The 22,104-nt window shown below is 44.7% G+C and overlaps 2 protein-coding genes and 1 non-coding gene across 7 annotated transcripts in view; 2 read left to right on the forward strand and 1 right to left on the reverse strand.

The window, feature by feature from the left end:
* LOC128051424 (scaffold attachment factor B1-like) overlaps nucleotides 1–11,626 on the reverse strand; it is a 60,998-nt gene extending 49,372 nt beyond the window's left edge. The window contains exons 1-2 of the mRNA XM_052643995.1: nucleotides 11,347–11,626; nucleotides 8,330–8,414 (exon numbers count right to left, since the gene is read on the reverse strand). Of these exons, the coding sequence (XP_052499955.1) occupies nucleotides 8,330–8,414; nucleotides 11,347–11,535 (274 nt within the window). The 5' untranslated portion in view covers nucleotides 11,536–11,626. The remainder of the gene's footprint in view (nucleotides 1–8,329; nucleotides 8,415–11,346) is intronic.
* Nucleotides 5,749–5,821, forward strand: TRNAE-UUC (transfer RNA glutamic acid (anticodon UUC)). Its single transcript has one exon. It is a non-coding gene; the product is annotated as a tRNA-Glu (tRNA).
* Nucleotides 11,627–11,967: 341 nt separating the features above from the next.
* Nucleotides 11,968–22,104, forward strand: part of SAFB2 (scaffold attachment factor B2) — a 28,464-nt gene continuing 18,327 nt past the window's right edge. For 3 of the 5 annotated variants that reach the window (XM_052642544.1, XM_052642548.1, XM_052642549.1), the window contains exons 1-7: nucleotides 11,968–12,205; nucleotides 13,257–13,341; nucleotides 17,306–17,370; nucleotides 17,459–17,662; nucleotides 19,773–19,835; nucleotides 20,530–20,557; nucleotides 21,478–21,988. In XM_052642544.1, the coding sequence (XP_052498504.1) occupies nucleotides 12,020–12,205; nucleotides 13,257–13,341; nucleotides 17,306–17,370; nucleotides 17,459–17,662; nucleotides 19,773–19,835; nucleotides 20,530–20,557; nucleotides 21,478–21,988 (1,142 nt within the window). In that variant the 5' untranslated portion in view covers nucleotides 11,968–12,019. Of the gene's footprint in view, nucleotides 12,206–12,434; nucleotides 12,675–13,256; nucleotides 13,342–17,305; nucleotides 17,371–17,458; nucleotides 17,663–19,772; nucleotides 19,836–20,529; nucleotides 20,558–21,477; nucleotides 21,989–22,104 lie in introns of those variants that run through there. The other 2 variants (XM_052642546.1, XM_052642545.1) reach the window with 2 other exon arrangements.

Here is a 22,104-nt window from a genome sequence, read left to right on the forward strand (position 1 = left end):
AGTATACAATACATTATGTGTAAATAGTCTTGGTGCCTGGCTGGGAATCTCAGCACCACTATATAATATTTCTATGGCAAAACGCACCTTAAACTTTCAAAAATATCTGGAACTCAACCCAGTGGTCTTTATAAATATGCTAGGAGGATACACCAGCAACATTTCCATAGACTCGTACCATTCTAGAATAGGCACATTGGCTTTTGCCCAATTCCACTGAGTTAGTAGGAAAAATCTAAGTAGACTACCAGAAACTTGCCACCCTTTCTACTGCCTTTCTCCCATTCACAAGAGAGGCAGCAGGTTTTCATGAGGCAGATCCAGGTCTCACTACAAGCAGTACACACAGGTACACTGCAGCCTGAAGCCCTTTCAGCGGAGAATTCTCCCAGGTAAGAAATGCCCTAACAAGCAATGTCAAGAGAATGTGCTGTGCTGAGAACATCCACTCTTCAACATGGAAAGCACACCCGCATCGGGATGCTAACCAACAATCACCATTTAAGAAAGATACCCTGCTTTCCAAAGATGAAAAACAATGTATCTCAATGAATCCAAAATTAATGTGAATGAGAAATATCACTGTGGCAAAAAATGAAGCAACTGTTTTTGGTACTAAGAGAAAAGGCACCCCTCAATTCTTCCTCCAAAGAGTAAAAAGGCCTCCCACATTCACAATCTCCAAACCACAGGACTGCATGTTTTTTGTCACCATAACCTTCTCTCAGCCACAACCTTCTCTTCCGCTGGGATTAACCCCCAGTACCCTGTGTGGCTGGCTGGATGTGGGCAGGTAAATATTTTTCAAAATTTGTTTGATTACACAAATATATTCATACATACAACTCAGCAGTGGCCACAGGACTGGAAAAGGTCAGTTTTCATTCCAATCCCAAAGAAAGGCAATGCCAAAAAATGCTCAAACTACCGCACAATTGCACTCATTTCACATGCTAGCAAAGTAATGCTCAAAATTCTCCAAGCCAGGCTTCAGCAATACGTGAACTGTTAACTTCCAGATGTTCAACCTGGTTTTAGAAAAGACAGAGGAACCAGAAATCAAATTGCCAACATCCGCTGGGTCATTGAAAAAGCAAGAGAGTTCCAGAAAAACATCTATTTCTGCTTTATTGACTATGCCAAACCCTTTGACTGTGTGGATCACAATAAACTGTGGAAAACTCTAAAAAGGGATAGGAATACCAGACCAGCTGATCTGCCTCTTGAGAAATCTGTATGCAGGTCAGGAAACAACAGTTAGAACTGGACATGGAACAACAGACTGGTTCCAAATAGGAAAAGGAGTACGTCAAGGCTGTATATTGTCACCCTGCTTATTTAACTTCTATGCAGAGTACATCATGAGAAACGCTGGACTGGAAGAAACACAAGCTGGAATCAAGACTGTTGGGAGAAATCTCAATAACCTCAGATATGCAGATGACACCACCCTTATGGCAGAAAGAGAAGAGGAACTAAAAAGCCTCTTGATGAAAGTGAAAGAGGAGAGTGAACAAGTTGGCTTAAAGCTCAACATTCAGAAAACAAAAATCATGGCATCTGGTCCCATCGCTTCATGGGAAATAGATGGGGAAACAGTGGAAACAGTGTCAGATTTTATTTTGGGGGGCTCCAAAATCACTGCAGATGGTGACTGCAGCCATGAAATTAAAAGACACTTACTCCTCGGAAGAAAAGTTATGACCAACCTAGATAGCATATTCAAAATCAGAGACATTACTTTGCCAACAAAGGTCTGTCTAGTCAAGGCTATGGTTTTTCCTGTGGTCATGTATGGATGTGAGAGTTGGACTGTGAAGAAGGTTGAGCACCGAAGAATTGATGCTTTTGAACTGTGGTGTTGGAGAAGACTCTTGAGAGTCCCTTGGTCTCCAAGGAGATCCAACCAGTCCATTCTGAAGGAAATCAGCCCTGGGATTTCTTTGGAAAGAATGATGCTAAAGCTCAAACTCCAGTACTCTGGCCACCTCATGTGAAGAGTAGACTCTTTGGAAAAGACTCTGATGCTGGGAGGCATTGGGGGCAGGAGGAGAAGGGGACGACAGAGGATGAGATGGCTGGACGGCATCACTGACTGGATGGACGTGCGTCTGAGTGAACTTCGGGAGTTGGTGATGGACAGGGAGGCCTGGCGTGTTGCGACTCATGGGGTCGCAAAGAGTCGGACATGACTGAGTGACTGAACGGAACTGTACTGAACTGAACTCATTAAAAGACTCATACCACTTAATGGTAAATTTTAGTTTACTAATAAAAGACCTACCCTCCTAAATAAATACATGACAAAGTTATTCTCCTTCTCTCCGTTGCACTTCTAAGAGGTAACCATTGATAGCAGTTTGGTGGTCCTTGAAACCATTTTCTTTCAGATTTACACACATACCATTCAAATGGAAATAAACTTGTTATGTATGGAATCATATTGTATATACATTCTGTTACTCAATAAAAGCCTTGGAAAATTGTCTTGCCCTTATACATTGATTCAGCCCCATCATTTATTTCATGCTACAGAGTTCCTTAGTTTAGTCACCCCTGTCCCGAAAGCAGCTTTGTTAATTTACCATTTCCAATGACTTCCCATTTCCTCAACCCCTGGTCAATGTGGGATATTGAGAATTATGTAAAGTTTTACCAGTGTAATAGGCAAACATTATTCTATTTGCTTTCCTTCAAGGAAATCTTTTTTGATCATAGGCCTTGTTTGTTTTCCTTTCATCTGTGACCTGGCTATTCATCATCTCTGTCCTTTCTCTACTGGATTGTCTATTTTCTTTATTAATTTGTAGGAATATTTCATGCTTTCTAGATATTAGTGTATTGCAGTATTTTCTCCCAATTGTATCTATTTATGGTATGTTTTTGGAGAAGGCAATGGCACCCTACTCCAGTACTCTTGTCAGGAAAATCCCATGGATGGAGGAGCCAGGTGGGCTGCAGTCCATGGGGTCGCTAAGAGTCAGACACGACTGAGCGACTTCCCTTTCACTTTTCACTTGCATGCATTGGAGAAGGAAATGGCAACCCACTCCAGTGTTCTTGCCTGGAGAATCCCAGGGACAGGGGAGCCTGGTGGGCTGCCGTCTATGGGGTCGCACAGAGTCGGACATGACTGAAGTGACTTAGCAACATGGTATGTTTTATTAAGAAAGACTTAAAACTTTAAGACTTTCAAGTAGCTAAGTTTATTTTTCTTTACAGTTTCTTCTAAAAAAATTTTTGGCTGCACTGCACAGAATATGGCACCCTCCCCACAGACACAATTACAAACTTTTCTATGGAGCAACCCAACCAATACCCTTAAGTCACTTGCACCAACTGTCAGGATGTGCCCCTAGGAGGGAAACAGAAAAGTCACACTTCTGGTGGTATTTCTGAAAAAAGAATATAATTTGAACCTAATCATGAGAGGAACCCCCCTCCACAAAACCCTCCAATAAAACCAAATTGAAAAGCAGGTTTCAAAATAGGTGGTCTGTACTTTTCAAAAAAGAACAGTACTGTCACAATCACAAAGAAAGTCTTGGGAAGTGCTGCCGATTAAAGGAGATCAAGAAGACATGATAACTGAAGACAATGCAAGACTCTAGTTTTTTTCTTTTGCATTATGAAGAATATTGTTGGAACAAGTGACCAAATCTAAATAAGACTAGCAAACAGTATTATATCAATATTACTTTCTTGATTTTGATAACTACATATATAGTTATGCAATGTTCTTGTTTTTAGAAAATACTATAGAGTGTAGGGACAAAAGGGCACACGTACTTGTAACTTATTCTCAAGTAGTTCAGCAGAAAAGGAAAACTATATATATTACACTTGTTTTATCCTTTTCTTTCTCCCTCCATCCCTCTCTTCTGTCCTCCCTCTCTCTGTTGAGAAAGAAAAGGTTAAAACAAATGTAAAAATGACATCTGGGGAATCTGGGTGAGGATTTATGAGAATTTCTTGTATTAGTCTTACATCATTTCTAAGCATGAAATTATGTCTCCTAAAAAGAGATATACTGTACATTCATGTTCAAATTCTTTTGTGGATCTACACTTTCATTTATTTTGGCTAATGATAGAGGAGCTGAATAATTTGGGTTGTATTAACATTTTAGATGAATTTTTAATTTTGTATGTGCCAATTTTTCTCCCAAAATAGCTGTATCATTTTACATATTCTACAGCAGTAGGTGGAAGTAGGTATGGAAGTTTGTTTTTCTATATATTTTAAACAGTTGTTTTCTAGTATTTCAAATCACTTTAATTTTCATTTCTTTGTTAGCTAATGATAAGCAATTTTTGATGTGGTCATTGGCCATTTATTTATATTTTCTTGTGAAGAATCTATTCAAAATTTTGCCAATTATTAAAATGTATTTGATAGTTATTTTCAAAAAAGAAAGAAGAGATATCATATCAAAAGAAACAAAAACAACCCAATAACCCAGTGGCTTAGAGGTAAAGAATCCGCCTGCAATGCAGGAGATGTAAGAGATGTGGGTTTGATCCCTGAGTCAGGAAGACACCCTGGACACGGCAACCCACTTCAGTAATCCTGCCTGGAGGATCCCAAGAACAGAGGAGCTTGGCAGGCTGCAGTCCACGGGGTCACAAAGAGTCGAACACAAGTGAAGCGACTTAGCATGTATGCTTGCAACACACAATCAGGTAATAGTTTTAAAAACAAACATGCTGACTTTGCTCTTCTAGTTAAATTACTTTGTTGCTAATTACTTTAAAAGAGTCTAAAAGAGCTGAACAAAGTACTGGTGTAAAACTACTTTGGAGGAATGCTGAAATTACCTGAGTTATGCTTTCTAGGCTGCCTGCCAGAGCAGGAGATTGGGGTTTGATCCCTGGGTGGGGAAGATCCCCTGGAGAAGAGAATGGCTACCCACTCCAGTATTCTTGCCTGGGAAATCCCATGGACAGAGAAGCCTGGCCAGCCACAGTCCATGGGGTTGTACTGATCAACTAACACTTCCACTTTTCATGGTTTCCAGGTTCTGATTAAAACAACCAACTTTCAAACAATTTTGAATTTGTTCAAACAGGGCAGGAAAAAAAAACACCTCTATTTTCAGCTAAAACCTTAATTGCAAAATATAATTACTCCAAGCTAAGACACCAGACACAAAAGAGTTTGTACTGGAAATTCTGTGGCAGTCCTGTAGTTAGAATTACATGTTCTCACTACTGAGGGCTTGGGTTCAATCCCTGGTCAGGGAACTAAGATTCCCACAAGTGGCATGCACCTGCCCAACTTTATATTGAATGGTTCTAGATGAAGTTTTAAAACAGGCAAAACTAATCTATGGTCAAAGTAATCACTTTTTGTCCCCCTGAGGGACAGGTAGGTAGTATGATTGATTGGGCAAGGGCATAAGAAATTTAATAGAAATCCCATATTGGAACTTCTCTGGTGGTCCAGGGGCTAACATGCCACGCTCCCAATGCAAGGTCAGTCGTTGGTCAGATAACTAGATCCTACATGCTGCAACTAAGACCGGTACAGTCAAATAAATACATTATATATATATATTTTTTTAATCCATATTTTGATCCCTACTTACTTCATTCATATCACATGCAAAGATAAATTCCAAACAAACTCAAAATAAAACAATAAATATTACTCCATAATGCAGACTTTTTAAAAAGCAATTTAAAGCAAAGGACAGTCTTTCAATATACAAGAAAAAATCTAGGAGCCTGGACAGCTCCTAAAATAGGAGCCTGGATAGCTCAGTAGGTAGAGTATCAGACTTTCAATCTGAGGGTCCAGGGTTCAAGTCTCTGTTCAGGCGTGCTGTCCTCTACTGTGGGGCTTCCCTGATAGCTCAGTTGGTAAAGAATCCACCTGCAATGCAGGAGAGCCCAGTTCAATTCCTGGGTCGGGAAGATCCACTAGAGAAGGGATAGGCTACCCATTCCAGTATTCTTGTGTTTCCTTTGTGGCTCAGCTGGTAAAGAATCACCTGCAATGAGGGAGACCCGGGCTTGATCCCTGGGTTGGGAAGATGCCCTGGAGAAGGGAAAGGCTACCCACTCTAGTATTCTGGCCTAGAGAATTCCATGGACTGTATGGAGCCGCAAAGAGTTGGACACGACTGAGCAGCTTTCATAAAATCTAGAAACCATATATGTTGACTGCATTGCCTGTATTAAAGACTAAAATTTTAAAGACCAAAACACCACAAAGTAGTTAAATCAAATAACAAACTGGGAAGAAACAATTGTGACATTTTATAGAGAGAAAGCACTATCAAAAGTCAGTAAGACTAACAACCCAGCAGAAAAATGGGCAACAGGCATGAAAAAGCAATTCAGAAAATAAAGGCAGTTGATTATCAGAAACTGTTTAACCTGTGAAGAAATAGAAATAAAAACTTTAGCTGTGGAGAAATTCATACAATGAGATATTTTTCTTCTATATATGAGGCAACATTAAAAAGACATAATATTCAGCATTAAGTGAGAATTTAAAGAAACAGGCACCCTCTGCCATTCCCTGATGGTGCTGGTTATTAACCAGTACAGCCTGTTGGAGAACTATTTGTTAAGAACTATTTTTAAAATAAAATGCACACATTTTTTGACCCAAAAATTCTACTTCTCTAGTTAACAAAAACATATTCGTTCAGCAGAGGTAATTCTGGTTCACAGCCATGCTGAAAACTGGAACAAATAGTCTAGTAATAAGACTGAGGAACTCAATTGTGGTACAGTCATACAAAGAAAGATTATTCACTGTTAAAAAAAATGAGGTTTTTATTTTCAGCACTATTGAAAATGCCCTTTACAGGCTAAGTAAAAAAAGTAAAGAATACTGTGTGCAGTAGGAACAATTTTTTAAGGAAAGACAAAGGTACACAGGTGTGTGAACATTCTTCTGTATTTGTTTTTAGGTGACTTTAGACACACAGAAGTCTGGGAAAATATGCCCATAATCTTAATAATGGATTGCCTCCTTTATTTAATGCCTATCTGTCTTCCTGAAAACTTTTAACACAAGGATTTCTTTTTTGTTAGAGAAAAAGAAAGCAAAAAAGGAGCTTCACAGCCTCTATTTCTTCCCTGCCCCATAACAGTCTATCTGTTGAATTTTTTCCCCTTATTTTTTTTCCTCTTTTTTTTTTAGTTTTTTTATTTTTTTAATTTTAAAATCTTTAATTCTTACATGTGTTCCCAAACATGAACCCCCCTCCCACCTCCCTCCCCATAATTTATTTTTAATTGAAGGATAATTACAATATTGTGCTGTCTGTTGATTTTTTAAGTACTCTGCTTTGGAAAAAACACTGACTTGGGCAAATTGAAAAATGCATGATGAACTGTGGAACACAGTGATTTCATTGTGATTTCAAAGTGAGGTCACTGACTGCTCTTCTCCCAGAGCTAATACACCACACAACCTGGTTGACACTGGTGCTTGCCTCTCAGACATTTCACATCCAGGTCTTCACCACTGGCCAGGTGAAAGTATTTCATTTTGTTTTGGGGCCTGAGCAACAAAACCTCCAATTACCTAGAGAACTTTCAGGATAGCCCAAATGCCCAGTTTTAGCTGATTCTTTCCTAAAACAGTAATTGGATGTCACTGAATTCAATTAGGAAGTAATTCATGAGCAAATACTAAGTAGGAAAACAAGGAAGACACAGCTTCTGTCCTCAACAACCTGAAATTCAGTCCAGAGCAGTGCAGAGGACCTAAGGAGAGAAGACTTGCTACTGGTGAGATCAGAAGTTGTCTCTTGATGAACTAGGACTCAAATGCAGACAGATGAGGAGTGGGTGAGTAAACCACATGTTTGGGACCTGACTGCAGGTGGATGTAACAGAGGAAGGAAGGTGGTGGGGGCAGAAGCGGGAAGGGGCCATCTGGGGCAATGGTGAGGGTCATTAATGCCATGTGGAATCTGGCTTTTATGCGGTACGAAGTTTTTGAAAGCAGCATCTGTAAAAGTGACGACTCTGTTTTGGCCAGGCGGTATTTAAAAGGCAAGTTATTTCCCACAAGTCAGAGCAATAGGTCTGAGACTCAAGTAATCCTAAACACTCTCTACCTCAAGAAGGTTAAGACTCTGGATAAGCAACAGCTGCTGAGAAACCTACAGAAAAAAATAAGTAAAGGTGTCAGTACCTCTTCTGTGCTGAGACTTCCCAAATCCCATGGAAACAAAAACACACTGGAGAGATCTTGAAAGAAAATGCACACCTTCATTCAAGGTCCATCAAAGATTCACAGGGCAGTCCACAGGCACATTAGCAGAGGAAGCCAGTTTGAAAGAAGTTCCTAACATCACCCTCCATACCTTTGCTGGATCTCTTTGGAGTCTTCTTATTTCCTTCAGAGGTAATTTCAATTTCATCAGGATTACCTCCCTCATCTTCAATTGCCTAAAGGGAAGGGAAAAGAAAAGTTCACCCAAAAAGGCAGCACACAGACTTGACTATCACAGAAGCTTCAGGGGCTGATTTGGAAAGGGCCTCTCCCTACTCATTCATTCCTTCTTCTTTCTGTTGCAGCAAGAGCCCCAGAGGTAGACTGATTCTACCGTACCTTGGCTGCTTGGTCTTAGGCAGGCTTATTTAATTGTTCTGAGTTTGTTTTTCACTCTGGTGTGAGGGGCTAATTAAAGTTCTTACCCTAGAAAGTTGTCAGGAGAATTCCTATTAGCCACAAAAAGCAAGCACTCATGGAACAGTCAGCTTATTTTTAGAATTATCACCACAATCTGATTGACCCTATTCCTGGGCCAAACTACCTATGACATTATTCAACACTGTACTGTTCAACTCTCTCCCTGATCCCTTTTTAACACCTGCACTAGCACCATCTGGACAGAATATGGGACATGGCACGGGATGGGACATGGACTACTTCACCCCTCACTCATCTCTCTGACGGATTCCTGAGGTCTTGCTCTCAACCACCTGGGAACCTTCATTGAACAGACAATTATAAGGATCTCTTGGCTAGTCCCACTTCTCATCCCAAGAGCCTGTCCGTCAGTTGACTACCTCCCACTTATGCTCAGCACTGTGTAGGCCACCAAGGAGCCATTCAGAGGAGGAAAAAAAAAAAAACCCCACAAAACAATCAATCAAAGGAACACCGACCAAGCCTGTCAATGCTGATATCCCCAGACACCAAGCTTCACAATCAGATTTTTGAAAACCCTTTCTCTACTGCATAGTCCTGGGAGCCCACGTTCTGTTTAAATCCATTTCAAATGTGGCTCTATTTGTATGTAGTTTCAAAAGTCTCAAAGATTCTCAGGAGTATTCTAGCTTGGTAAAGTCTAAGTTCAGAACAAAGCCTGGGGGCTCCACACCTAACCTGTAACAAGAAAAAAAAAAACCTCTCCCTTCTCTCAGAAGCTAGAGCCAGAAAGATTTGGAGTTCTGTCCTGGCCTGAAGGAGGGCTCAAACAGAAAGCCCCTCAGGTCATCTCGTCCAGGTGCAGTGCTTACAGGGTTGTCCCTGGGGGCTAGAGGCTATGCGTCATCCTTGCAGGCCTGACTACTCTGTGTGTGTTGTCACCTCCACCTTCCCCTCTTTTGTTCTTCCTAAAAGAATAAACAAACAAACCAAAGAAGAGACAAAACAACAGGTGACAGAAGTAGAAGAGAAGAACTCCAGTACTTCCAGACTTGCTTGCGTCAGATGGCAGATGGGTGTTTGTGCATTTTTGAGCACATCCCTAAGAAACTGAAAAGGAGAGGAAGAAGGGATGGGTTTTTCCCCCCACAGATGCTGGTGGAAGATCATACCAGCTTCAACCAACAGCCTGACAGGAAGGTTCAATGCCACCCTATCAGCATAGAAGGCTTGTGGACTACCTGGGGGAACAATGGCTAAAGCCTCCCCCACAACCCCCCCCCCCTACCAACTTCCCTTTACTGACAGGAGGCCCTATGGCTAGTAACACCATGGATCACAGGTCCCTGGGTTCCAACTCTCCCCTCCTTGCACCTTCTTCAGGTAAACACTTCTGTGGGCGAACTGCCTGCCCTGTTTGCTTAGAGGGAGTTAGCGTCCATAGTGAAAGACACACACACTCGAGTCACAAAGGCACTACTGACTTAGAGCAAGTAACTCACCACTCTCCAGCCTGAATTTCCTTATCTGGACAATAGAAGATAATCCCCACTTCCTCTAAACGGCAATTAACAAACAAAAACCCGATCCTCTGTTGTTTGGGAGGCAGGAGAGAGTGGAAAGAGTCACAGACTGCACTGCTTGAGGAAGGGGGGGGGGGGAGGAGGAGGATAGGTGACAAGGCATAGTTAGAGATCACAGAGAAGTCCCAAGACAAGAGAGTGAAACAAAGAAGCCACCAGAATCTCACAGAACAGGGAGCGCAGAAAAGCACACCTAACTCTGCTTTTCCAACGCATCCCTCAGAACCCCCAAGGCAGGGATCAGTAACACCCAAATTGCAAATACCACACAGTGCATACAGAGAGAAAAGTTAATTGTGACAGCAATTGCACTTTGAATGTTTATATGCTACAGGTAGCATGCCAAGCACATTTTGGGCCATCTTCCTTAACTCTAAAGATTAAGAATTAATATTTTTCTCTTTTGGACACAAGGAGAAACAGACCCAGAGAGGATTAAAATGTCTTTCAAGCTCAAGATCGGGTCAAGAGACTAGCAGAGCCCTTAGGTTCTCTTCAAGTCTAACTTTAAGTTTCATTTCTGGTCTTTATTACAGCAGCACTTTTCCTGCCAGGCTAAGTCCCCGAGCCATTCCCCCTCAACCCCGCTCCCAATACCCTCTTAATAAGGTTACTTCGTAAAGTACCCCCCTATTCTAGACTTCTAGGCCCTAACGGATCAAGCAGCATCTCTCGCCCCAGAGGAGGCTCCCGCAACGAGCACACGTTGGGTTCAAATCTCGACCTTCTCTCCCCGGCCAAGGAACCTTGGCCGAGTCCCCTGACTCCCCGGGCGGAGCGAGGATTTCAGGTTCCGCGTCCACTCTCAAAGATCGGGATGAAAACAGCCGAAGGAAGCCCTAAAAAGCAGGGGCTGATGCGGATAACACAAGCCCTCGGCCGATGTCACCCGCCACCTCGAACTTCCCCCGTTCGCGTCGAGGTTTTCTTGTTCTCGCCCCGATGCAGCGCTGGGGCCCCGCCGGGGCTCGGCGATCCCGCTCGGGTCTCAGGGAAGCGGGGACAGGCCGGGAGCGCCAGGCCCCGGGCAGGCCGCTAACGGGACCGGGCAGGGGGGCGGGACCCCGAGGCCAGGAGGCCCGTCGTCGCGGCCGCTGGGGTTCCCCGGCCCACCTGCTACCCAGCCCCAGGGCCCCAGCTCTACCTTTCTAAGCCGTTCCATCAAAGCGCTCTTGTTGCCGCTCGAGTCCAGGTTCCGTTTCTTCAGCTCCGCCCGCAGATCGATCACCCTAAGGTCGGTGAGGCGCCGCGTCCCGGTCTCCGACGAGGCGGAGCTCAGAGCCGCTGCGCCCGCCGCACCAGAATCGCCTAAGCCGGACAGAGACTCCGCCATTCCAGGGACCTTGGCTCTGCCTACCACTTCACGCAGAACCCGGCCGGGTTTACCACAGCTCCCAGGACGATCTTGAGCCGCCTGTAAGAGAACCGCTCCGACGGCTTCGGCGTTACTCCCTTCTGCGCAGGCGTACCCGGCGCGGGTTCAACGCCCGGAGCCGCTTCTGCTCACGCGTAGTGAGAGCCCAGCGAGTGAGGTTCCAGGCGCTTTACGTCTCGCCGGCCTCCCGCCGCGAACTGCCAAGACGCACGCGTCCAGCAGTTACAGCGCCTGCGCACTGTTGCCCAGGGCCTGCGGTTGGTCGACGCGCGAGCATCCGACTGCGGCGAAGAACGCCTATTCGGGCGGCGCGCGTGCGCGGCCGGAAAAGGGGGCGGGAGGAAGCGAGTGCGTCTTCCTCTGTGCCGGCGCCATTTTGTGCTCAGAGCCGCTACAGCCGCCGGCGGTGTGGGAAGTAGTTGGCGGGGACAGCACACCGGGGATGGCGGAGACTCTAGCAGGGTCCAGCGACTCGGGTTCTGCCACGGCCGCTGTCGTCTCGGGCGTCTCAGAGGTCGGGACGCGGCGACTCAGCGACCTGCGGGTCATCGACCTGCGGGCGGAGCTGAAGAAGCGGAACCTGGACACGGGCGGCAACAAGAGCGTCCTGATGGAGCGGCTCAAGAAGGTGAGGCGGCCCGGGGCCCCGGGGTGCCGCCAGAGACCGAGTAACGCCCCCGCGCGGGCCTGTCACTGCGACTGCCTGGTGCGAGGCGCCCCCGCCTGCCTCTCTCGTCGGGAACTCCGGTCCGAACTGTCAGGAACCGCGGGTCGGCTGTGTGACCTTGGCCCGACACCGCCCCTCTCTGTGCCTTGTCGCCTCCTTCCATTCAGTCATCTCAGTGTTCGGAAAGCCCGTCTTAGTCGTGGGTAGCCCCCGGACTTTTCCCAGGGTTGTGTGACCTTGGACAGGTGCTGTTCCCTACCAGCGCCTCAGTTTTCTCCCCTACGGAGCGGATGATTGAAGAATCTTTGACATTGCCCGGGAAGGAGCGATGTGCCGGTTTTTGGCCCAGGACGTTTGCGTTCACCGTGCCCTGCACCTGGCGGCTTCTCTCCCAGGTCTCCATCTGGCTGGCGCTTTGTTGTCATTTTGGGTCTGTCTTAAGATGTTGCGCGCGCGCCCCCCCCCCACCCAAGTGAAGACTTGCTCCAAGTCCATGACTTCCTGTATCGCACCATCCTATGTTCATTGCCCCACTTCTCAGCATTGAACACAGAATTGGGTATGGCGGGTGGTCATCTCTCATGGAATCAGGCTCTTGAGGGTAGGAACCTGGTGAATTCACCGGGGAGTCCCGAAGCACGGTAAGAAGACACTGTTGCCGTGAACCTGAGCACAAAGGGCAGTGCTCAGCCCTTGGCCCGCTGCCAGACCAAGTGTAACCTGTTCGTTACATTGTTGACTTAAAGTTGAGACAGTGTGGAGGTTAGGGACCGTTTTGGAACTCCATCAACCCTGACTGTGAGCCCCAGCCTCTTTTGGGTGAAGGGCCCAGAGAGAACCAAGTGGTGCTGGGTTCACCTACTGCCTGGGGACCTGGCAGCCCACGTGGCAGAAACAGAGTTGCTCTTTGCAGGGAAGGGTTGCCTTTGTTGCTGAGAAATTGTTACAGAGGAAGAGCAGTGTGGGCCCCACAGCTCTTAACAGTGTTGTCAACTTTGTCTCTTCCCAACAGGCAGTTAAGGAAGAAGGACAGGATCCTGATGAAATTGGCATTGCCTTGGAAGCCACAAGCAAGAAGACAAAGAGATTCGTGAAAGGTATCCACTTTAACTTATTGCTGCTTGGGGTATCTACAGCAAGAGAGCTTATATAGAGAACTGGTTTTTTAGCATTCTTCTAGCCCTTCAAGTCAGGAGAACTCCTTTGCCTCTCACTGTCCTCCATCTAACAGCTTGCTTTTCCACCACCTAACATGTAACTCTGTCAGGGTGCTGGGGAGGATTTGTAGGTGCCAAGTAAAATACCGGTGGCTCATCAGTAAAGAGCCCGCCTGCCCAGGCAGGAGATGTGGGTTCGACCCCTGACTCAGGAAGATCCGTTGGAGGAGGGAAATGGCAACCCACTCCAGTATTCTTGCTTGGAAAACCCCATGGACAGAGGAGCCTGGCAGGCTGCATTCCTTGGGCTCTCAAGAGTCGAACTTGACTTCGTGACTGAACAACAATTAAAAACATTACAGCTTTTGTTTCTAGGATTAAAAAAGAACTAGCGTAAGGCACACTCTTAAAAGCTGCCCCGGCTGACCTGAGCAACCAGATGCACCTACTTGGCTTCCTGGTTCAAAAAATAGGACTTAAACCAAGGAAAATGACAGCAGGCAGAGACCCAGTAGAACCCAACTTCTTTAGGGTCCAAAATAGGTTGTTGGAACATTTGCCTGTTTTACTAGTGTGATATTTTGTTTTCAAATCTAAATATAATTCACATGTTTAAAGTGTATAGTGCTGTGCTTTTTAGTATATTCACAAGATTATGAGGTCATCACTACTCTTAGTTCTAGAACAGTTTCATCATCTCAAGAAGAATCACCTATCCTCCATTAGCATCAATTCCCACATCCCCCTGCCCCCAGCAGTATCTAATTGAGGTTTTGTCTCTAAGGATTTGTGCATTCTAGACATTTCATGTAAGTAGAATCATACAGCATGTGACCTTTCATGTCTGGCATCCTTCACGGAGCATCGTGTTTTTAAGGTTTATCCATGGTATAACATGTATCAGTGCTCCTTTCCTTTTTATGGTTGACAGCAAAAGCTTGGGAACCTCACTAACAGTGGCCCTCATTTTCAGAGTTTACTGTGATAAGGACGGCATAATTTGCAACTCCCATATGACGGGCTTGTTGTCTTGAAGGGTGCTGCACGAAAGGTTTTACAGCTGTCCATGTCCCATTCACCTAAAGAAGTGCTAATTTCAGGCAGTGGGATACAGCTGCTCAGAAAGTAAAGAGAAAAGACTGTATTTTCCGCAACTTCTATTTATATTTCCCACAGCTTTTTCTAGCAGGATGACTTTTCTAGAATTCAGTGAACTGTTTAAATATTATGCATGTGTTTTGAAAGGTTAAATTTTTGACTTAGGTTATGTTTAAAGGGGTTTACGTTTAAAACACTGGTATCTTTCCATTGCTCGTGAAACTGTCTGTATTTCAGCAGTAGACATGGACTGTTGAAACAAACCAATCATGAGGGATGGGTCTACAGCAGGAAACATACAGATAGCCTGTTTGTACTTTTCTGTTAAGTTACCTGTATCTGAAAGTTAGGTTTAGAATAGCTGAAAGTTTAAACTTTTTTGTGTGTAGGTGCTCATTTTAAACTGTGAGGTTAGGCTTACTCATCAGAATGATTTTGGCTCCTATAAGGAATCTTTGAATCATTAGAAAAACAGTTGAGTGCTTCCAATACATGTCTGAATGAGTTAAAAGCATAGATCAGCTCAAAGCTACTTGGAGTTAGCATTGTGTCAGGGAAGCCTTGATAATAATTACTTTTGGTGTAAAGTGTTTGTGCCAGTACAGGTTGGGGTTAGAAAGGCACTGGTACCTTTCTTTTTCACAGAAGTCCCCAAAGCCCAAGATCCTGGGGCAGAAAACAGCTCCTCCAGGTTGTAGAGCTAGTATGTTCTCCAGAGGCGTCTGGGCGTGTGGTTAGTTATACAAAGTGCTAGGTCCTCATGGTGTTCTGGTTGAAAATTAGGTCCTCAAGGTTACTAGGCATCAGCCAATGGATTTCCAGAGTCTGCCACAAAGTTGGACTGATTCTGGGAATTCGTGAGTAACCACTGCCTTTCAAAAGTGAAAGGAAGCTGAACTTTGAAAGTTTCATTGCAAGTCAGTACTTGAGTCCTTTTCCCCAACTCATCTAAATGGACAGAATTGCTGAAAACTGGGTGTGTTTTGAAAGATCATTCTAAATTAGGTTACATTTGGGATTAAAATTGGATAGTCTGTGCCATTCCCCTGTTCTGTTCCCCCACCCTTCAGTTTTTAGTCAAGACCCATCCCTTGGGATTGGGGCACAGCCTTTGTGCCCAGTGTTTATCTTTCTCACTCCCACTTAGGGTGCTTTCTGGTGAGGTTTTTTTGGTCTGCCTCTCTCCTGTTTACCTTCTTCATAGGCACTTCAAGCTACTGTTTGAGGCTTGAGAAATTCGGTGCAATTATCAAGCATTTTAAATAGTGTGTTTCAAAAGGTTATGCCCAGTTCAGATATAATGGGAGGTGGGACAGCTCAGTTTTTGAGTCCCAGCTTTGGAGCAGAACCAAATTCTCCTGTCAAATGCAAATAATAAACCTGCTAGCATTGTGAGGGATATTAAATAATGTGAAGAGCACAGTGTGTAATAAAACTACATTTCTTGAGTAATCATTGATAATAATGGGAAATGAAATACTTGGGATATTGCAGTTGGCATCTTTAAGCACTGATTGAGGTTTCTTCAGACTCACAAACATAGCGTTACGGTTGTGGAGGGTGGGGTGTGTAGGGCGAGCAATGGAGTGGTGGTTTGGGATCAGCAGATGCAAACTACCATGTATAGGTTGGATCAACAACAAGGTCCTACTGTATAGTGTAGGCAACTGTATTCGGTATCCTGTGATAAGCCATAATGGAAAGGATATGAAAAAGGACATATATGTGTGTGTGTATAACTGAATTATTTTATAGCAGAAATTAGCACAACATTGTAAATCAACTAAACATCTATAGAATAAAGACCGAGGCTTCTTAAGTTGCAAAACTGTGATATGCCACAGCATTTTGCAGACTCGGCAGTGTTGATAGTTTGAACCGAGAGCTTTGTGGTAGGGTGCTGTCCTTTGTGTTACTGTGTGCTGGGCAGCATCCTTCGCCGCTGCCCACTACATGCCTGTAGCACTGCCCGTCGTAACACTAAAAATGTCTCTAGGCATCACCCTGTTACATCCCACGTCCCCACTGACCCCCCCCCCCATACTGGCCTCCCACATGTAAACATACGTGCCATGGTTTGCTTTTCTTCGGGATATTAGTCTGTATATGCCCTTCTAGAACAGGTCACCTTTGTTTTGCACATCCTAAGGGGAATTCTAGAATATAGGTATGTACATTTTTAAGGCTATTGATAACAGGGAGCCCAAAGATTTTACTTAGTTTTTAAGAGTTTCCACTTTCTTTCCCTTCCAGCCCCATTGGGAATACCTGGCATCACTCTCAATAGTCCTTTTGCGTTCGCAGAGCCCAGGGTGAAAATAGACTTTATGGTACCCTTTGCCTTTTTGCCTTGAGTAGAAAAAAGCTTCTGGGCTGAAGAATGACAGAAAGCCAGAGGCTTGATGCAGTGGGTGGAATGAAGGGGACCTCACAGGTCTGTTCAGCCCACACGCTGAGGGTGTAGTTCTATGGGTGCTGTATGGACATGACTTTTTTAATTTACTCGTTGGGAGATGCCTGTTTTTATCCTTTGCTCATTTTTGTTTGAGGATGTTTGTGTTAGTTTGGTTTGGAAACCTTTTGAAGCTTTGGCTATTTTTGTGCAGAATCAAAATACTTTGATGGTATTACAGAAATCCTAGATCTTATGTTCCAGTTGAGACAAAACTGTACGTGACAGACGAACAGCCGCATTCAGCTTCCTTGTATCATGTTCTCACCAAGACTGCGCTGTGTCGTCCTGCAGAAACTAATTACAAGGCCAGAACCCAAGTGCTATCTGACTGAACAATTTTTCTGTTATTAGAACAAAAGGCAGAAGAGGAAGGTACTGAAGACAATGGCCTGGAAGAAGATTCCAGAGACGGGCAGGTAGATGCTATGACAACAGAGGGGGCGGCAGGAGCTCTGCGTCCCAGACCACCTGGTAGTTGACGCCTTTCATCGTCCCTCATTACAGGAGGATATGGAAGCAAGTTTGGAGGGTTTGCAGAGTATTGACATGATGGACGTTAATGTGTTAGAAGAAACCGAAGTTGAGAACAGCACTGCTCCAGACTTCGGGGAGGATGGCACTGACAGCATCCTGGAATCCCTTTGTGAGAGCAAAGACTACGTGGCCACGCAGCTGCGGGAGCTCCCGGCTCAGTTCACAGGACACGCTGTAGGTAACGCAGTCGCGGTGCAAAATGCTGCAGCCCTGGGGCTCTTCACTGTTTGTGTGAGCTTCTGCCAAGACGGAACGCGCTGATGGTTGGTTAAATAACGCAGCTAAATCACCATTTGGTGTCTAAATCTTGGCGTTAAATTGCATCCATTTAAACTCAACACAGATCAGATGTTAACTAATGGATAACTTCTCTGTAATGCTGGAGAATATTTCTGTAATTGGGTAGGGTATACATTCTTAGCATAAGTCAAAAGTCTGTCACTGTTGTTAAAAGTATTTTCTTTGAAAAGAAAAGAGGTTTAAAAAATCTATAGAAAGATAAGAAAACAAACAGTTCAAACTTCCTGTGTATGAGGGAAGACTTTAATTCTCTTAAGCAACATCATAGTGCCAGCTTTTCACTTTGTCTTTTTGGCATAAAATTTCCTGGTGATCTTCCTGGAACTGGTTCCCAGTTTAACCTCACCACTTTGGCATGCCCAGCTGTCTTAGTTTGGTTTTATTTAAGGCATTCTAGCTTTAAACTGGAAAAGAAGTACCCTTATAGGACTGAGCTTTAAACCTTTAAGTTCAATAGTCACAGATTCCACACGTTGCCACAGCTTGACATAGGCTACCACGGAGCTTTGGTTTATTCTCTCTGTGTGATCCTATTGTGTGTTAATTATTTCCATAAAATAGACTTGACTTCTTGGTTAATGGAAACATCCTGGTCATAAGCTTCAAACCTGGATTTTCCTGGCGGTCCATTGGTTAGGACTCTGTACTCCTAGAGCAGGGTGCATGGGTTCAGTATGTGATTGGGGAACTAAGATCCTGTATGCTGCATGACCTGCCTTTCCCACCCTGCCCCCAAAAAGGTTTCAAACCTAAGAAAAAAATCTTCAGGGAGGGATATTTTTGTATTTCACTTAAAAAGTTAGAAAGCTTTCAAATTTAATAACCTGTAAGATACTAGTTTTCCTTTAGTATGCTGTGCTGTGCTTAGTCACTCAGTCACATCTGACTCTTTGCGACCCCATGGACTGTAGCCCACCAGGCTCCCCTGTCCATGGGGATTCTCTAGACAAGAATACTGGAGTAGGTTGCCATGCCCTCCTCCAGGGGATCTTTCCAACCCAGGGATCGAACCCAGGTCTCCCACATTGCAGGCGGATTCTTTACCATTTAAGCCACCAGAGAAGCCTAAGAATACTGGAGTGGGTAGCCTGTCTCTTCTCCATGGTATCTTCCTGACCCAGGAATTGAACCAGGGTCTCCTGCATTGCAGGTGGATTCTATACCAGCTGAACTACCAGGGAAACCCTTTGTTTAGTAGATAATAAAAAGAAAACAAGTTAAATATTTGTTTTAAAGTATACTAGGGGAAAGTGCCAGGTTATTGTTATTTTAAAATAATTACTACCAAGTAAAATCAGGAATGTGAAGTTCACTTTCCCTTTGAGTCAGCTTCACAAATCTGAGGCTGGGTAGCGTATGCTGACCACCAGTGTGGGGAAACTGCTTGGAGAATGAATCTGCTCACTCGTTCGTTCATTCAGTTGGTGCTGCCAGAGTGCCAGCTGCCGTGAGCCACTGTCAGAGATGCTAGGGCTGCCTGATCCTGGAGCGGGCCTAGAAACAGGGAGGCAGGTGATTAGCAGAGTAACATCATCCCCCCCCTTACCCACGGTTTTGCTTTCTGAGGTTTCAGTTACCTGTGGTCAACTGGGGTCTAAAAATATTAGATGAAATAAAACAGTTCTTAAACATTCTAAATTACATGCCATTCGGAGTAACATGATGAAACCTTGCACTATCCTCACCAGGACAGAAATCATGCTTTTGTCCAATGTATCCATGGTGTATGTACTCCCTGTCCATTGGTATGGAAAAACGTGGTGTTTAAGGCCTGATGCTGTCTGAAGTTTTAGATAGCCACTGGACTTTGGGACATATCCCCTGTGGCTGAGGTGCAGCCGCTGGGATCCAGCAGTGGGTTTGCAGATGGCGTTTGGCATCGTGAAGAAAACAGATCTGTAGGTGGCCTGGAAAGTGGTGCGCTGTGGGCCTTGGCACTCATAATTCTGTCTCTGCAAAGAGGTCTTGGCGCTTTTTCTTTCAGGTTGATGGTGAAGGCTTCGAGAACACTTTGGATGCTTCATCATTGGACTTCAAAGTACCTCCGGTAGGTTACTGTCTGGTTCTGCACGGCTAGAAACCTGACATGAGTGGTGAATTTTCCACAGTTAAAAAGAATGAGTGAGAGTGCATGTGTGTGTATAAACAACCCATTGCACTTTGGTCCTTCAGGAAGCTGAGCATAAGCGGGTGAGCTAAATTGTCAGGGTCAGGGTTTGCAGCCTAGTGGGCATGGTGTTAATGACCAACAAGAATGTAACCAGAAGGGAGAAGTGCAGGTGATTGGGTTACACAAACACTAGAGGGCTTCCCAGAGGAGTTTCTCTGTCAAGAGTTGAGGTCTGGCGAGCCAGTCAAATTAGCCAGTTGAAAGGGTAAAGACTTTGGGGCCTGTTGCAAGGATGGACAAAACAAGGTGGAAGTGAGGTGGAGGGCTGCAGAAATAGGTGGGCCGGACTCACAAAGTGCAGGAGCTAGTGTCTTCAGTCAGGGTGGAGTTAGGGAGAGCTGTCCAGCAGGGTGGAGAAATGGTTTTGTTGACACGTTCTAGTTACACATAAAGTTCCATGTTGGGAGAGAGATTTTTCTCAGATCTGGTGTGATGTCTAAAGCAGTCATCTGTGTGATCTCTGCCTGGACTGGGAAGTTGTTGCCAATTGCAGAGGCCTAACTGCAAGGGGGGATTGGACGGGCTAACATTAAAGTGCTCTGTGAGTTTTGTCTTTTCTTTTTCTCAATAGGATATTGAAGAACCTCTGTTGGAGCCAGGTACTGATAAGAGAAACACAACAGTTATGGTTTGAAAGTCTTCCCACTTTTCTTTTAAAGCTGTTTATATATTTTAAGCTTTTTTATGGTCTTATGAATTATTTTAATGGTGGACAATCCAGATCGTACAAGGATCAGAGATTGGAAACCCATTCGTATCACCAGATCTATGGAAGTGCTGTTCTGGTTTCTGGAGGTCAGATATGTTAAGTGAGATGTAGTGATGACTTTCGTCTCTCTAACCATGTAGAGTGGCATTTAAGTACTTCCCCTGCCCCACTTTCCCCGGTGATTCTTCCATGTGTTTCTACACGTGAAGCAGATCTTGTATTATTTCCTGCAGTCGTTAGATTAATGCAGTGAAGGTAGGACAAAGCGGTGGTCAGGGCACTGATTGCCTGAGAAGTGACTGAATTCCAGAAGAGGAACCAGAATTTCTCCACGAAAATTTCCAACGTGTTGGTCCCCTTCTGGACTGCATTTGTCTCCTCCGGCGGAAATTTCTGGTTTTCCTATTGGACTGTTCTGTTAAAAGAAATTCAAAGAAATTTGAAGGTCGAGCTGTCCTTGAATGGTGATCGCGTTCAATTCAGCACCTTGGACACTGGAAAAATAAGGAGAAGACCCATACTTGAACAAAAACATGGACGAGACTGTGGAGAAGCTGTCACACGGTTGTAGGTGTTTAAATCTGTGGGGGCCTTTTCTCTTCCATGTAGCATAGAGGCTTACTCTATAGTCGGTCGGAGTGCAGGTAGTGTAACCAGTGTTAAGTGTGTGTACCCGCGGGTTTTCCAATCTCTGTGTAGCTAGCAGTTCTCTTCGTGTTAGTGTGGCCGCCGTGCCAGTTCCGCATTTGTGATTGCTTTATTTCCCTGGTAATTAAACCTTGTGCCATTCTATTCCTGTTAAATCCGTAGAAAATGAGAAAATACTCGACATTTTGGGGGAAACTTGTAAATCTGAGCCAGTAAAAGAAGAAGGTTCCGAGCTGGAGCAGCCATTTGCACAGGAAACAAGTAGCGTGGGGCCAGACAGAAAACTTGCGGAGGAAGAGGACCTTTTTGACAGCGCCCATCCGGAGGAGGGTGATTTAGATTTGGCCAACGAGTCAACAGCACACGCTCAGTCGAGCAAGGCAGACACCCTGTTAGCGGTAGTGAAAAGGGAGCCCGTGGAGCAGACAGGCGATGACGAGAGGATGGACTGTGAGCCTGTAGGGCTAGAGAAGCCAATTGAGCAGAGTAGTAAAGCCTCAGAGCACACGGAAGCCTGTAGCGAGGAGGCCGCGGAAGCGCCCCCGGAAGCCTCAAGCCCGGACCCCGGGGATAGCAAAGAAGACGTGAAGAAGTTTGCTTTTGAAGCTTGTAATGAAGTCCCTCCGGCTCCTAAAGAGTCCTCAGCCAGTGAGGGCGCTGATCAGAAAATGAGGTTTGTTTTTTCTCAGTTTTAGACCAGACGCTATCTCCTTTTCATTGGTCGTTTAATGACACACATGAGCTGTTTTTCTGCAATTGGCCAGCCAGACTGATGCAATTGTAGTTTAC

Source organism: Budorcas taxicolor, chromosome 7, assembly GCF_023091745.1.
Source record: "Budorcas taxicolor isolate Tak-1 chromosome 7, Takin1.1, whole genome shotgun sequence".
In the NCBI taxonomy this organism is placed as follows: domain Eukaryota; kingdom Metazoa; phylum Chordata; class Mammalia; order Artiodactyla; family Bovidae; genus Budorcas; species Budorcas taxicolor.